Raw genomic sequence first — 17,286 nt, forward strand, 5'->3', positions numbered from 1 at the left:
AAACATGATTTTACTCATCTGAGACATTATTCATTGAATTAGTATTAGCAGTGGAGAGCATATGTGGGAGAGAAACCCAAAATCATATTCACAGGATTACTGAAATGTTATCTTTTTCCCTAATTTGGGAGACAGCAGAGGTATGGAGGTGAAGTAATAAAAATTATGTGTGTTTTGGAATCTCAGTGGATCAATGGTGCATTTGTGCTTAAAGTTAGATTGACATATTATACTAAAGACATACAGAGGAAGTTGAATGGACAGGACAGAATCTTTGATGTAAAAGGATTCATTTTCAAACACGGTCTTCTAATGGTCAATCAGACCCTCACCTTGAAATGGTAAAGTTGTTAAATGAATCCAAAACTGGGGTCTTCTTTTTTTGTTACGTCAAAACGTTGCAGCACATCCAGATAATCTCATTTTGCCGATACCTTCTGTTCCCGTGCCTATATTCAGCAGTAGATCTGAGAGGTCACCACAAGGTTCGCTTTATTGGTTGGAGTCTTAGCAGACTCAACAATTTTTGTTTCCTAAACAAATGTATCATCTTGCACATTTTGGTTGCAGATGACAACAAAATTATGAAAACACGCTTTGCATTTAAAACTGATTTTTCAAAACAGTGATGTAACACTTCTACGTAAGAAATCTATCAGATCCTTCTAATAGCTGAGCTTCTACATCCCAGCCTCTTACTGTTGCTTTTTATTCACTATTTGGAAAAGAACTTCTTTTTTGTTTCCCACTGGATTCCGAGCTCTTTATGAATTAATTTTCAAACTCAATAAATAGGAATGAAACAGCATTTGGTCTGTACTGCCTGACAGAGCTATCAAAATCAATGATACAGGTTACCTCCAGCCAGTGGGTTTTGACCTCCTTTACAGCTCTGGTAGGAAACCCAAGCTGCTCAACAGCTGCTCAACTTGGGTTTGTTTTTGTACGATTTCAGTGATTCAGAGAGAGCAGGCATGTCACTTACTGACAAACTTTCCACAAAAGCTCCGGTTTGTACTCCTGAGAGAATATTCATTCTGTACTGGCAAAAAAGCTTCTCTGCCTTCCCAGTACATCCCAATGCCTACCCCACTCCCCCCACCGCGGACTGAAGGCCCCGTGTCCCTGCTGACAGGACCTGCAGCAGGCTGGAGACCCCGCGGGGCCCAGCCGGGGCGGGCAGGGAAAGCCCCAACGCCGGGGCCCACACCAGGCCCCCACAGCGCGGCCAACGCGGGGCGCAGCGCGGCGGGGCCGCCCGGCGCCCGCCGAGGCCGCGCATGTGCCGGGCCCAGAGACAGCACGAGGCGGGCGGCCCCACGCGCTTCGCGAGGGGGGGGGAGGAGGCGGCGGCCGCGAGTTCCCCCCGCCGGCGCTCCCGGCCTATCCCGCGAGCGCCCCGTCCCCGCGCGGCGGCAGTGTCCTCTCCCCTCCCTCCTCGCCCCGATGGTCTCGCCGCCGCCGCCCCCCGCGCTGGCCCGTCCCCCCCGCCGGCGGGGGAAGGCGCAGCAGCGGGACGCGCGAGCGGGCAGAGGGAATCCCTCGGTTCCCCCGCCCGCTCTGCTCTCGCGAGAGCTGCCCCGCGCTCCGCTCTGCCCGCCGGCCGGCGGCGCCCCGCTCTCGCGAGAGCGGCGCGGTTCCCACGCCTCGGCTGTTGTGTCTGAGGGGAGAGCCCGGGCGCTGAGTGGGCGGTGCGCGCCGCCCCCCGCCCCGCGCGTGTCTCACGGGCCCGCGCACGCGCGCTCCGGGCCCGGGGAGGGGGGCGCTCTCGCGAGAGTAGGAGTTTTGGCGAGAGTTTGTGGAAGATGGCGCCTGTTGTGACAGGGTAAGTGCGGGGGGTTCGCAGCGCCGCGTCGGGAGCCGTCTGTTTCTGGGGGTGCCGGGGCGCCGGCTGCTCGGCTCCCGCCCGTCGGCGCCTCTGCCGCCGCTCTAGGGAAGCGGGGGCTGTCCTCCGGACGGCCCAGGGGCAGGCCCCGAGACGCAAACCCCGGGGGGCTGGGATCCCCCCGGGTGGGCACACGGGAGGAGGCCCCCCGCGCCCCGGCTGACGGGCCGTGAGCGGCCGGGCTGTCCGGCGGCCGCCTGGCGCGGAGGTCCCGGCAGGGCTGGCTGCTTCCTTTGCTCTCCTTCTCTCCGGCACGGGCACACCGGTCGGGACTCCGTGCGGGGTCAGCGCTCATTCTGGCTGCTCCGGAGGGGGTCCCTCTCTGAGGGCTTTCTAGAGAACAGCGGAGTCCAGCGCAGAGGGGACCCAGGGTTGGCACAGGCCGTTCCCCCTTCTCTGTCGCCCCAGCTCATCCTGCCGCAGGAGGGGGACCCCCGGGCTCCCTCGGTCACAGACCGGGAGCGCTCGGACAAAGGCTTTTGCTCCTGTGGTTAGGCGAAGTTGAGCGCAGCGTCCCTGCTCTGCCGCAGCCCCCCTCGCACGGCGGGGCCGGCTGGAGGCCCCCAGCCCGGCCTGCGGAGTGGCTCTGCCACCCACGGTTGCGGCTGCGGTGGAGCGCTCTCGGTCGCGCCGAGTGCGGTCAGGCTTTCCACCCCTGGTAGCAGAACACCCGTTCACTCAGGCTGGGGGACTGAGGTTCCCTTTCTCTCCTCCCTGTGCACCGTTCCCAGGGCTTTGTGGAGTTTTAGCTGCCTTCCTCCTAATATTTGCATTGCAGTGAAGGGTAGCAGCCCCCCCACCCCACCATGCCACGCTGGATCATAATGAATGATAGTTGCCATCCCTTTCAGCCACACTGGGTAATACTTAATCATGGCTAGCCAGCTGCAGCGTGTGTCACTGTAATAAGTGACACCCTCTTAGCCACCTACAGCTGATGAATAATAACAGATCCACTGCTGGTATACAGCACGCAATCTCACCTGCAGTGTTACATTGCGTATTGCCATCCTCACCACATCTTGAGTTCTGTGGCTTTTTGTAAGTGCCGCGTCCTTAATTTTGGACTACGCTGAGCACGTGTGACCTCCCTCTGTGTGCTGAGGGAAGGGACAGTCAAGAGAAGAACAGGCTGTTTCTATACTCCACCTGTTTGTTCCAAATGAAATCTTGACTGGTAAAAGTACTGCTGTGTCCTTCTAAAACATGGACCTTATTTTATGATTTCACAGTGTGTCTGTGACCTTCTGTCTTCCCTGTGGGATTACATTGTCTACAGCATTGGTTCTGTGGTTAGAGAGCAACAGCCTGCTTGGGGGTGGGGTGGAGTTGGTGGTTGATGCTTTTGTTCTCATGGAGAAGGTAGCATTATGGTATTTTGTTGTTTTGTTTGGCTGCAGTAGTGTTTCCAATTCCTCACTCTTGTTTGTTGAAAACTAAATCCACACTTTTGCTTGATTTCTCTCCTGGTAAAGGCATCTTGCAGCTCATACACGTTTTCCCAATTAAATGTTCTTCGGGGAAGCTGGTCTTGTTTGTTATGGTTCCTGGAGTGTACTATTGTAGAGGTTAGAGTTGAAAGAAGGGAGCAAATGCTTTTAAAGTTTGCTATAAATATGAGTCTGCGCTCTAGTTAGTGATTAAGTTTTTCCACGTTTCTGTTAGTTTACTCATCTGAATATTTGGGCTTTGTTTCCTTTTATTTCTTGATTATTACAGGTTTGTCAGAAGTGTTCGCGTGTTTATGACGTTACTTTTATCCTTCTCAGAGATCTGTTAAAATGTTGACAATAACAACTGTGGATTTTTTTTTTTTAAATAAATGATGAAATAATTTGAACATTAGAAAAAATAGCATTTTAACGAGTGAAAAAAGAGTTTAGGATTTTAATGTTAAATTTATTATTCAAAACCTGTAAGTAAAATAATTCTCGGAAAAAGTAGTCTTGTTTTCTTATTGCTAAATATTTTTAGCGTTGGTAAAATGAAGTCTGTTAACTTTGGTTAATGTTGTAGTTAGATTACATTAAGGAGACTGATTTTTTTTTTATTATTATATGACCTGTTTTTTTATTATATGACCTGTATTAGGATTAAAAATTGATGATACTCCAGTAGCTGATTTTTTTTTCTAAATAGTCAGCAAAGACAGTTTTCTTTCTAGACTGTTCCGTAAAAGCTGACTTGCACAGGAAAAAAGTGCTTGAAATTAAAAGGCTGTAACTGATGAATATAGTACCCAAATGCTGCATTGTATTTTAATGAGCAGCTTGCAGTTCTTGTGGGTGCTCAAACTTTGAGATAAAGCTTTTCTGCAGTCAGTGTAAGCTGAATGTAAAAACACAGTTTTTTCCTGTGAAAACTGTATGCCTAAGCCCAAATTATGGTACATAGGTTTATGCTGTGTTGGAATGGAATAGTAGGAATTTACTGCAGTAATTTTGGGGGGCAGAGTACATTACCAGTTTCTTGTTTGCAGCATGTGACCCACTCCTGCTACTTGCATCACAAGGAAGGTTTTGATCATAATTGCCTGTATGTACAGTATGACTGAACGTAAATTGCACAGTGGCAGAACTAGATATAATGAGAAAGTACACAGAAACATGAAACAAGTAACTGAAAATGAATTACTAACTATTTGAACTATTATTTAAAATGAAGTGGCTAATTTATGGCTGGGATAATAGAATAGTATTTTGGGGTTTTGTGGAGTATTTTTGGTTTTGCTTGTGAATGGCTTAGGGAAACTCATCATTTTAAGATTACAAAATTAATGAAAATGTTATTTAATTAGAGAAGCATGTTTTGAGTGCAAAACACTTTGTTTTAAATAATTACTGATACTATGAAAATACCTGTAGGCCTCAATTAGTTTGAAAATTGCTGTGCTAGGCCTAATACAACCATATGAGAGAGAGAATTTCTAATCCTAAGAACTTAATTTTGTGTCATTTTAAAATGACATAAAATATGGAATGGTGTCTTCTCTGTAGCCTGGGACAACCTGATCTTTAAAATACTAGAAAATAATGCAAGAAGCCATTGCAAAAAACCCTTGCAAAGATTCCTATACCAGCAAACAAGTGAACAAAATTTAGAAACAGTAGATAAAAATGATAAATGCTAGACATAGATTTGAGTACTTGATTACCAGTGGAAACCTCTGTAATAGCAGTATACAAGATAGTATTTGGATTATATTTCAAACAGGTTGAGAAGCCTTGAAAAAGACAAAAATAACTGAGCGGGCTTATCGCTGGTATGATGTTTTCCATAGGCACTGTAAAGTAGAAAATTGTTTTAGTAACACTTTTCTAAGAATCAAGCTATTTAAGTTATGTGTCTGAATTAGTCATCCCAAAGTTCTGTGGTTAAGAGGTGTTTCCTGACCCAGAATACTAAACAATTTAAGGGTGAGGGAAGATGCATCAGATCTGTGATGACACAGGAGAATGTTTGGCATCAGGGCAGTGAATTTTAGGTAGTGGTCTACGTGTGACAGCCATCTGGTTGTTCTGTTTGTTTGTTTTTAATAAGAACTATGGAAAAACTTGTAGGAGGTTTTTGAAAGAAGAAGGTACTGCTTTGTGGAGTTCTTCCAACTAAGAGAAGTTCAGAGATGAAAATATAACAGTTTATCGAAACTTTAACCTCATCTACATCCTGATTAGTAACTTTAGGATGAGGACATTAGCCAGCAAGGGTCTTGAAGTAGAGTGTGAAGCGGATGCTGCTCAAGAGATGGGGGGGAAGGCTTGCGTGATCTGACCTTAGGCTAAAAAAAGCTATCTAGAGAGGAATGTTCAGAATAAATAGAACAGGGTCAAGTCTGGATTTTGAAAGATGAAGAAGGATGCTTCACTAGTTCAGATGTGAACTTCTGTGGTCACAGGATAAAATTTAAGCTATTAAACGTATGTCTTAGTGATGTGGTGGGCATTGCCAGGATCTCAAAACCAGGTTATTTCTAGGACCTATAGAGAACCGTGGTTTGAGGGCTGATGCTTAGTTAAGAGTCCTGAAAGTTAATAAGTTGTTGTGGTGGAAAGGAGACTGAAGCAGTGTTAGAAAGAGCAAGACCTGTGTTTTGTCTATGCTGAGACTGAGCTGATAGTGATGCATCTGTACAGAGAAAGAGAGATGCAAGCTGAGGTGTTAGCTTGGACAAACACAGGAGATACGAAGTAGAAAGTATGTTTCTGATTAATGTCACGGAGTTTTAATAGTTTAATTTGAATCCTGGCCCTGGATAAAGTGAAGGAGAATGGACAGGGATGCAAGACAGAAATCTATTAAATTATTCATAAAATAGTACAGGTGAATGAGGAGGCTCCTTCAGGAGGATACACTGAAAGAACAATTAGAATAAGGGATGAATCACGAGAGCAACAATGCCAAGGAAACCAGGGAGAATATTTCCGGAAAAGAAGCACTGCTGGTAGTCTTGGGTGATTGACAGGTCTAGGAAGATAAGAATTACATATTGATTCTGAGCCTCATCATAGGGTTAGGCTGCAAGAGATGTTAGTGAGAATGGTTTCAGTGAAGCTCAAGGAGTGGAAACGGGATTATATAGGCTATAGGAGTAGAATTCAAGGATGGGATCTTCAGGCTATAGTTTTTACTGTCACTGGAGATTTAAACATAGTGCTTATTAAGATTTGAGTAATAGCCTGACTACGGCTATTGTGTTGTGTATATGCATATGATGAGTGTTAAAGGTTGGGAAAAACTCATTTACAATCAAATGAGTAGATGGTTTTGTGTGACTAACATTTACATCATTATCAAGGAGCATGTCAGTGTCTTAAGTCTGGATATTGGGAAATCTTTGTGAGCACTATATTCTTGAAGGAGTCTCCTGAGATGCTTGCAAATATTCTTTTAACCTTTTGTAGTTTCAGCAGGAGCAATTTTATGAAGTTAAGCTCTTGATTTGTATTTTATTTGCTTTCGTTGTTTATTCATTGTATTAAGTAGCTCTTCGTCATTTCTGACTTATTCTGGTTGATACAGAGCACAAAGAAACTTTGAAAATAATCTTTTTATAGCTTGATTTCTCCAGAAATAATCTATAGACTGTTTTATTAGGCATAATATATGTGCATTTTTTACTGCTAGTTAAAAGGCAATATTCTTTGCCAATAAGTCTTTGCAGAGATAACTGTCTTTTAAGTATCTTATTCCATACTGTGAATTGCATAAATGATCATGGGTTTGTGAAAGAGAGAGAGTTTCTTTCCTCTGACATGCTAATTTCTACTTTGCAGTAATAATTCATTCTAGGGTTGTTTTTCATTATTTTGAACCTAAGCAATTTCTATATTTAAAAAGAAGCTGAAGTAGCCTATAGCTACTTACAAAGCCTTCCTAAAAGACCTGTGGTGCCTTCATGGGCAAATATTTTGAAAAAAAGATTTTATAGTCAGTAACTCATTTTTGGTGAAGAGTACAGTTAAGGTGCAATACATACCTATTCTACACTATGTTTGTTTTTTGATAAAATTGAGGAGAAAAATTGTAATTTTAGATTTGTAAAATACATATTTGATACAAATAAGTATTCTATCTTATGCAATACATTTGAATCTCTATTGGGAATGAAGAATGTAGTTTATGCAAAATACTAGTTTCACATTTGGAGAGCAAATCATGTCAGCAGAATTTTAAAGTTTCAGGACATTTTTTCTATGTTTGTAATATTTGCTACCCTAAATTTTTTGGATATTAATTGCAAGCACATTATTAACTGACCTATATGGCACTGTAATGTGCTGAATCACTGCCTCCCAAGAGCATTTCACAGGGAAGGTGTACTTTTAAGTGGATTTTTTTTTTTTAATTTACATTATTGCAGTATTTTAAAAAATTGAGCAATTGTAATGTCTGCCTGCTTTTAAGGAGTTGCTTATTTTTTGCTGTGTATTTAGGTGAAGAAGGGAAAAAGATAAACGTCACTAGCTGTCTTGTCAGATAAAATATTAATTCTGTTGACAAAACTGGATATGCCTTTTAGGTCTTGCCTTTTCAAGGCAAGTTTATAATTATAGGTGTAAAATTATATGCTTGATCTTACTGAACTTTCATTATTTTTATGTGGAAATGCTTATAATGTTCTAATATTGTACACTTTTCATACTTGTCTTGAACATAATTGCACTAATTAATAATTAAGGTTATGTGAGGCAAGGAAATAATTTAGAATTATGGTCATCTCTTTCCAATGTAAAACTTGGAAAAGGAAACAGCCGATAAATTTCTTTGAAGAGAAAAATTATTAATAGAAAGTAGCAATTTCCATGTCATTATATTCTTACTGAGTCTTGGAAAAGTAAGCGCTAAACTTAGAGTTTGACATTATCTCATTTCCTGGGGTTCTACTTATGTTGTGGTGCTCTTTACTCATAATTCGCGTGTGTGTGTATTTTGTGGTTGCTACCTTTTTAAAAAAAAATGTTAAGTACTCTTTACAACCTAAAGAAACTCTCTTTCATTGCCTGTTTCTGTATGACATCATAGGCCACTTTTCAGACCCTATGTATACTGTTTAAAATATTTTCATTTTCTGAAAAATATTGCATACTCTTCAACTGGAGTTTAGTTAGCCAGATAGTGATATATGGCCATATATCTTCATGCTCTTTTGCTTGTAAATTCATAAACTGCATATTTGCAGTGATAAACTTTTTTACTAAGAAAGAAGGAAGGTAGGGGTTTCAGTACACACAGTGTGAGAAATCTCTTAATTAAGCTCGCAGTTTTACATCCTTACAATAGACAGAGGCTATAACTTTACAAGGATAAACACTATTTTTGTGTTCCATTTAATATTTTTAATAATTTTTTAAAAGCTTGACTGATCTGTAAAATTTTGCCATAAGATATAATCATTATAATGTTTTATTATTTTGATTAATTGGATTATTCAGTGAATGACATGCTACTGGGGCATGATTTATTCTTTCTAAAGCAATCTGAACATTTCAGTGAAAAGCACGTTTCTTCAGTAAGTTTGTGAGGCTCTTTTTTGAACATGTCTTTTTATGTAGGTAAGTCTTGAAAACATTCTTTTTGAATCTAAGTACATATTTCTGTAATTATTTAAAGTTGTTTTCATTGCTTCACTTGGAAAACATGAAGACATTAAGGTCGTTGTGTTAAGGTATAACTTTTCCTCATTTGTTTCTTATTCAGGAGCAAGAACTATATCCTTCTCATTGTAATTGCATGACTAACTTGTATGAAGTACCATTTAATCAGTATATTCGAAATCCAGAATGCTTGTTGTAATGGGCAGCAAGCTGTATTGGCAAGTGGTCATTTTTGACTGCTCTGTGTGAGATTACACCTGTTACTTTGTTTAATTTTTCTACTTCTGGTAGGTGAGATTTAAGGGTATATATTGCAATGGGTCCTAGTCAGTCTTTTGATTGTTAATCTAATTATTTATAGTTATTTGAGTAGCAGAATGAACATTTATAATTTTCCCTTTATGAGTACAGACAAATGTAGACATTTTTCTGTATGTGTGAGAAAAAAAGTCTTTCTATTGATACTCTTGATAACATTGCTTGGTCTGTAGAATGTTTCATCTGCACTTTATTTTTTTCAAGGCTATACTTGTGGAGTATTTTTAGTGTGTGGTGCTTTGGGAGATTACCAGGAAACTTGGTATCAGAATGAAACTTGATCAGGAAGCCATGAAATTCAGAATTTTCTAAGCCTGGGAGAGGGAACTGAATTGTGTAAAATGCTGGTCCCTAATATTTTCTGGACCATAGAAATGGTACAGAGTAAAAAATACTCTCTAGGCAATATCCTACTTTCCTTTTCCTGGCAGCTCTTATTTTAACTCTATAATTTAATTTTGTTTGGGAGCAGTGGCAGAGGATCTTGCAGGCAGTATTTCTTTTGCAAGCTGTGGATTAGGAACTGCCAGCATAGAAAATAAGGTTAAACTTGTTTGCTCAGCAGATGAATTTGTGAAACTAAGCTTTTATCAGGTTTTGATAGCGTGGGGGGTCTCTGATAATGGGTTACTGCTTTCACCAGTGCTCTTACATAAAGCGTACTTCAAAATTAAGGTCTAGAGAATCAGAGGTGCTTGTGCTCACTCAGAATTAATGCCATTGTGGAAGAGTTCTAAGGCCTGGCATAATAGAATAAATAATAATTAAACTTAGTCAGTTATTTTGTTGTTGTTGTTGTTCCAGCCATCTGCGTAAAAGTCCTTCATGTCCTGAACATGAAAAAACAAGCACAAAAAACCAGTGACTTGCCAAGGTTAAAAGCAGAGTCCACGGAGAGGTGGAAATAGGATTACTGTCTCCTGATTCGGTTCTTGTTGCTCTGCGTGGTTATGGGCTGTTCGCTGTTCAGAAACTGCTGGGTTTTGACAGGTGGCATCATGTCTTCTCTCTCTACTGTGACTGTGAAAGATGGTCAGAAGATAGCAGACTTTTTTAGGTTTTTAATCTGCATAGCAGAAAGATATGGTAAGGAAGACTAAGAGAGACTGTATTCATAATTAATGTGTTTTGGTAATAGTGAGGGATATTATAATAGACACTAGCAATATGCTTCTTTTACGTAATTGAGACATAAAAGCAATGGATAGGGCATGACCAGTGGATAAATGTGGCATGAAGAAAAATGAAGTGACGCTGCAGTGTGCTGTAGCCATGTCTTTATACTACTGAAGAAATTATTCTGTATAGGTATTTTATTTTTAAATTCAAAATATTTTACCACTTTCCAAATCAGCCGGCCAGCTCTGGCTTTGGTAGTGAGTGTAAGAATTCAGAAAATAAAAAGTTTTATTGAAAGACTGGTGTTATTCTGCATGTGTGTGTTTCTTTTCACGCTCTCTTAGTTTTGTAGTAGATACACAGTGATGACTAGTAAAATCCTTAATAATGTAATATCTTCCAGAAGTGAGGGCGATATAGCAAAACTATTTTGGACGTGTCTTTTCTGTCCAAGTATTTTTCTGGCCAAATTTTTTTCTTCTGCTGTTCAACACTTCTTTGCCAGCACTGAGTCCTGGGGTGTTGTTTTTGGTTTGGTTTTTTTTTCTTTTCCTTTTGCATTCCAATTTTTTTTTTAGTATTGCATGGTTGGTGTTGGTTTTGGTTTGTTTTGTTTACATGTGCATTACAAATCTCATTAATAAGCTATGCAGAGCAGTTAATCAAAATAAGTATTTGGGATCGGGCTTCCTTTTTGGAAGAGGCTTGTAGCACGCTTGATGCATTGTGACAAACTCTTTCAGTCAGCACAGATAATACTAACTTTGAATCCTAATCATGATGTAAAAGTTTGAGAGATTTTCATATAAGTACTAAATTTACAAGGGTGGCTTCCAATATTAATTGTTTTGCTGCTGATTATGGCTGATTAAGAGTGTGCCTCTTAGTTTGTCTGCAAGAGTGGTAGAAGAATATATTATGTAGAGATAGAAAATAGGGAGTTCTCTAGATCTGAAGTAATTTTTTACCATAAAGGTCATCAGAAACAGGAAAGTTAAGGCATAAAAACTTATTCTATTTTAATTAATAATACAGATGTTGGCCAGGTTCATGTTCAGTTTTGACAATACAGTAAATAAGATTTGTGTTTGCAGTGCTTAACGTTTAGCTAGCAGCACTCCCAAACTGTGTTAAAACAAACGTGAGAACTACACTAAAACAAACGTCAGAACTTTTTGCATTTTTATTTGCAATATGCAAAATACCTGTATTTCACAATAGTTAACAGGCAAAGCAAAGGAGTCATTATGAAACAATGTTTGAAAAAGGTCTTACTGAGAAATTTTACTCACAATTAACTTGTTGAAGTGAGAAATCATACTTCAAATGGTAGCCAAGGAAAAGTGGACCAGGCTCTTACAGTCATTTGCAAGTGTTAAAGGCTACTTGAAAGTATAGGGCAACTCTTTATTGGATCCCTTGAGCTGTAAGGATAATTGTTCTTCTTTTCAACTGGCTGCTGCATCTACATATAGCTTTTGAGACTGCAGTAAATAAAAGGTGACCTCAGAAGATATGCTGAAGGTACCTGTCAAGGCAGAGTTTGAAGCCAGTCTGTGTGTGAGTGTTCCCTGAATCTAGGCTGAATTTCCATATGGAAATAAAATATATAAGAACGAACTCTGGATATATCCAGTGGTTTTCCAGTGTTTCATCCAGATAGTTTTTCTGGACAAAATCTTAATTTTTTTTTTAATATTGTTCAATACTTGGCAAGCAATTGGAAAAACTGAACTGACTCTTAGCTGTTTCACCTTATTGTTGTATGGCACCTAAAGTTAGCAGTAGACTGGTTAGACTTGTCAGTTTGCGTAGTCGTGAAAGTCGTATTGCATCAGTTCAAATTTGAAAGTTTATCTTTTTCAGTTAGAACAGTTCTTAAAAAACCCAAAAAACAACAGACCTATGTTTGCTAGAAGTTACTAGGCAGTGATGAGTATTACATCTGTTGAGATAAGAGACTTCTTATCTGGAAGTTTTCCTCTGTGTTTCTGGTGAATAGGATTCAAACTGTGGATATTGTTGTTTAAGGTACTTTGTTAACATAGATTTTACTGGTGGCACTTTTGATACTTTCTCTGTTGTATTCAGTATTCTCCTACTTAATGTCCTGATTTTAGGCAATTTCCTTCAGTAATGATATTACTTTTTTTTTTAAGATGGATGATACTATTCTACCAGTGTCCATATTGTTTTCCTAACTAATATTTTCTCCTTTTTGTTTTGACATTAGTAGAAAAATGTGTATAGCCACTGCTCGACGTTCCTTTCTTCTGATTCCAATTTAAATTGGGTCAATTCTGCTTCCTCTTCCTATATATACAGTATATTGAAATAATGTTGATTTTTTTAATTTTACTTAATTGCTTTCAATCTTGTTCTCTCCTGAATTTTGTGACCAGTCCTCAATTAGTTTTGCTTCTACATCTCTCTTTTCTATGGAGTAGTACACCAGAATACTTTCTCTCCCCTTTTTTTCTGTGAAGTTTCTGTATAAGCCCTATTCTCTTTGTTTCTGGGCAATCTCTGTTCACTTACCTTTGTCGAGAGCAGTACTTCCAGAGTAATTCCCAACAGCATTGCTCTGTACTGTGGATCTGTCATGTTCCTTCTTTTCCTCCCAATTTTTGCTGTTACTAGCCCTGTAAGGCTTGTGGTGTGCTTAGAGCATCACCACCATTATCTACAGAATGAGGAGGTCACTGTTACTACTCAGCCAATGTGATAATCTAACAACTGTATGTTTTAAGTCAAGTCCAAACCCTATTCCTTGCTTTTTGGAACTTGGAGCTTGGCTGTATCAGTGTCTTTTATTGTGAGAGGGGATATCTAATGAGCACTGGTATGCTGCTTGTCTCCCAGCTGAAGAACTGTTGAGGATTGGAGAGAAAATAGAATCTAAAGAATTCAAGAACCCCAGATATCTTGTGTAACAAAAGACAAAACATTGGTACAGAGAGATGAAGAAAATTAAGTTACATGGTGAAAGCCAAAGAAAGATCCTAAGTGTTAATATTGTGAAGGCAGAAAATGTATTTTGGGAGGGATAGGAAGAAGACATAGTGGAGGATCACTATTTTTGAGGAGTTCCATTATTTCCTTTCACTACCCTTCTCTCTTTTGACTTGTTTCAGTCCTCTTCATCATCTTAGAAGTATATGGGAAGCTATTACTATTTTGTTATCCTTTTGCTACTCCAAGAGTGATGGATAAAATAGAACTTTGAATGGATTCAGAGGCTGCAATCTGTTGCGAGTGGCTTTGTAGGGAGTGTATTGAAAGCTGTGAAGAAACAGGACACTTTGTTCTTACTAACATGGTTCATTTCTAAAGCAACAGAACTGTGAGAAAGGATTGGTTTTGAAGTGATGAAAGCAAACACAGGAAAGCTGAGACCACGTTTTGAAAGCTAAATTCTGTAAATAAGCATTGCCCCTAAAGGGGTGTGTGTGTATACAGATAAACTTCAGGTTGTTTGTTATACAGCTTTGTTATACAACTTGAGTTAATATTTACTATACAGAAAGTTTCTCCTAACATAAGATGGGTTAAAAGAGCATGTGTAACTTCTGCATAAAATTGTAACTTTTCTTTTTGCCTGGTTCAGTGGTTGAATACAAACATTAGATTTGCTTTTCTTAATAACTTTTCAGAACCTTAGAGAAATAGTATTCATACTGGGGTGTTTTAATATAGGTTAAAAACTACTAGTTTGATTGAAATACCTTTGTTGTTCTCATCAGAGAAGGAATCTTTAGCAGTTTGTAGATTTTGTGATACGCTTGTCATGAACTTGTCTGCTATTGTTGCATCACAAAAAAAATACATATTTGAAAGGTTAACGTCAAGATATTCCTGAAATAGATGTGTAACACCAGTGTGCTTTTTCTTTCAACAGTGAACTTCGGTTTACTCTCAGTGATTAAGCAGCTCATGTAGCCCTTTGGCTAAAGCACTCTTCCTCCCTTCATTTTGCAACAAAATTTAAAAAGTCACATTGGCATGTCCTTTGGATATCAGAATTGAATAATAATTCCAGCCAGCGAGGCTCGATGTGTGCAACCTTTCTCCTTTGGTAAAAGGAACCTTCAAACATTGAGTCTTGCAACACTGGACCATAGTTGGAGAAACAGGAAGCAAACACTTAAGCTTTGTCCCAGATCTTCATCGCTCCTTCTGTCTCTGGCCTCTTCCTTTTTTCAGCTGCTTTCTTAATTTCTGTCTTGGAAGCCAAAAGTAACTTCATGCTGTTCTCCTAAGAGTTGAGTCATTTATCAGCTTCTCCTTTGCCAAATAATCTGTAATGGAATCTACTACATTTTCTTCTGCCTGAGGCCATTTATTGCATTGTCCACTTGCTCTTGCCTTTCTGTCTCAGTCCTCTTGATTTCTTATTGTGTCTGTTTTCTACGGTGTCTGCAGCTAACTGTAGTTGTTAGAAACATCTTGAGGACTCTGAGTTCAAAGTGCCCTAGGTCTTGGCACAGTATCATTCCTGTAAGTAGCCTGTATTCGGCTATTACTCATACTGCTTGCAAACTTTATCTGTTGGGTGGAATGCAGGTTCAGGGAGCCCTTTTAACAGGGGCTCTAGTATACCTAGTATGGACTGTGTTGGTTTTCATTACAAAACCAGTCAGGTTAACTGGAGCTCTCGGGACCTTTCTGTACTCCTTGTGTATTGTGAAGAGTGGTGCCCTGATGGTGAGTATACTTTAGGTTCGTCCCAAGGTGTGCTGGCATGGTGCACCAGATCTTGTAACTACTGAAGGTAGCATAATTGAGCAGCTGTTGGGTGCCTGTCACAGCATTGTTTGTGTAGGTAACAAAGATACGTTTCCTAAAGGAGATTGTGCTTTGTAGTTGCCAATCTCTGGGGAAAACTGGAAAATCCTTTGGGGAAAAAAAACCCTTGAATAAACAAACAAAAAAAAAAAACCAAAACACCCACAAATGCCAAATAACCTTTTTTTTTTTTTTTTTTTAAAAAAAAAAGGTCTTATTTTGTTCTCAAAAGTTAGAAACATCTGGTAGCAGGGCTGTATTGCATGGGACCAAAGCAAAACTGTTTGGGACCCTCAAATGTAGAAGCTCTGTTTTCTTACTTACTTAAATGAGCTTTCTGAAAAGCAAATACATGACTAGTAGAGATTCATTATGCTTTCCCTTACTGTTTGTAGTTAATTTTATTAATAAACATTTGTATTACCATGCTGCACTTGACAGCTGGCTTTCTGCATGTACCTTCAGACAGCTGTGGCATTCTGTCACAGCGCTCAGGTCAGTGGTGAGTGTCTGTGGCTTTTGAGCCATGTGATTTGCAGGCTTTTCAAGTGTCACTCGATATGAAACTGGCTTTGCTGATGTCTTAAAAGTGAATTTTAGTTCTGGGGCAGGGTGACCCTTTGAGGCTGATGGTACTGATGATGCCAAGTTGCCTTGGGATTCCCTTGCATGTCTAGTGTAGCCCTATTCTATAGCAGAAGTCTCCCTTGGTCTCTTCTGCCTCACTGGTCTCCAAAGCACATAGTATGTGTCCTTTACTATCTACAGTATGCTTGGACCATGTGAGGTCCAGTTATTAATAAAAGCTGTGTTCATTCTTGGCATCAACATTGGGCTCAGAAATCCCCTGAACTGAAAATAGTCATAGGCAGGAGAAGTTCAGGGGAAGTACCATTTAGGCTGTTCAGCTGTCCATTAGTCCTGCTGTTGGAGGTGGACAAATGGATTGCTGGGGCCTTGGCCTGAAAAAGAATAACCTCTGCATCCACTAGCAGTGGGAACAGAAGGCCCTGCACCTCCGGGTGGACTGTCTTAACTCTGCCCTTCCTCATCATTGCCTCACTTGCTTTGCAGCAGCAAAAGAGAGTGGACGGGACTGGATGGACAGTAGTCTGGGGTTGGGGAAGAGAATGAACTCTCTAAATACAAAGGAAGATGATGATGTATGTGTGTGGGTGTGGAGGCATCCTAATCTTTTGTCTCTTGATTCTCTTGAATTTTCTACTGCTGCAAACACTTTGTTGTCTGAAAAAATTTTGGAGGTAGGAAAATTAGATTTCACTATCTCAGTGTTGAAGTTTTTGTCTGATTCTTTAAAATTTTTTTTGTTAAGGTATGGAAACATTGAAGACTTCGTGGCTTTTCTGTTTTACACATGTTCTTGTATTTAGCTGTAGGGAAGTTGGTCTTTCTCCCCCCAAGGGAGTTTCCTGTGTATATGGAAAAAATACAAAACAGAAGTGAAAAATACCTCAGGCTTCCAAACCTGCCACTCACATTTCACTTCTCCCACTACCCTTCTTGTCATAGAAACAGTCCAGCAGTTCTTCCTCTGTCCCCACAGCAATACTGTCTATTTAAAGAGCTAGACACCATCATAGCTAATATGATAGGTAGATTGGCACACAAAATTATTACAACAACCTGTGAACCACTGGGGAAATAAAAAGTTACACAGTGAAATACTTTTCTTGTGTTTATCTTTAAATTGCCAGAATGTTTTATTAGGCTTTCTTCAGGCTAGTAAACGTAACATAATTTGATACCTATTCCAAGAGGTTTATAGTCATAAATAAATTTAGTATGCAACTCATGGGGTTTTTTTGTTTAAAAATCCAGTTAGGGTAGGGGCCCTAAAATTGTGTGTAACTCAACAGTTACGTTGCATTTTGTAATTTATTATTGTCATTAGAAATTCTGGAGACCCTCTGCTTACAATCTGACTGTAGAGCAAACAGTTGGTTTCTATATTTCGTATGCTTGGGTGAACAGCATGTAGATAACAAATTGAAAAGACTTGTATCATGAAATGCTGGTATTGTATTCTATATGTGTGAATGCTGTTTTGACAGTATTTAAACTTTC

The 17,286-nt window shown here is 39.8% G+C and overlaps 1 protein-coding gene across 1 annotated transcript in view; it reads left to right on the forward strand.

Moving 5' to 3' along the window:
• Positions 1-1,713: 1,713 nt before the first annotated feature.
• Positions 1,714-17,286, forward strand: part of RBPJ (recombination signal binding protein for immunoglobulin kappa J region) — a 63,445-nt gene continuing 47,872 nt past the window's right edge. Inside the window, exon 1 of the mRNA XM_072861457.1 lies at positions 1,714-1,825. Coding sequence (XP_072717558.1) covers positions 1,806-1,825 — 20 coding nt within the window. The 5' untranslated portion in view covers positions 1,714-1,805. The remainder of the gene's footprint in view (positions 1,826-17,286) is intronic.

The sequence above is a fragment of the Ciconia boyciana genome, chromosome 5, assembly GCF_034638445.1.
Source record: "Ciconia boyciana chromosome 5, ASM3463844v1, whole genome shotgun sequence".
NCBI lineage: Eukaryota > Metazoa > Chordata > Aves > Ciconiiformes > Ciconiidae > Ciconia > Ciconia boyciana.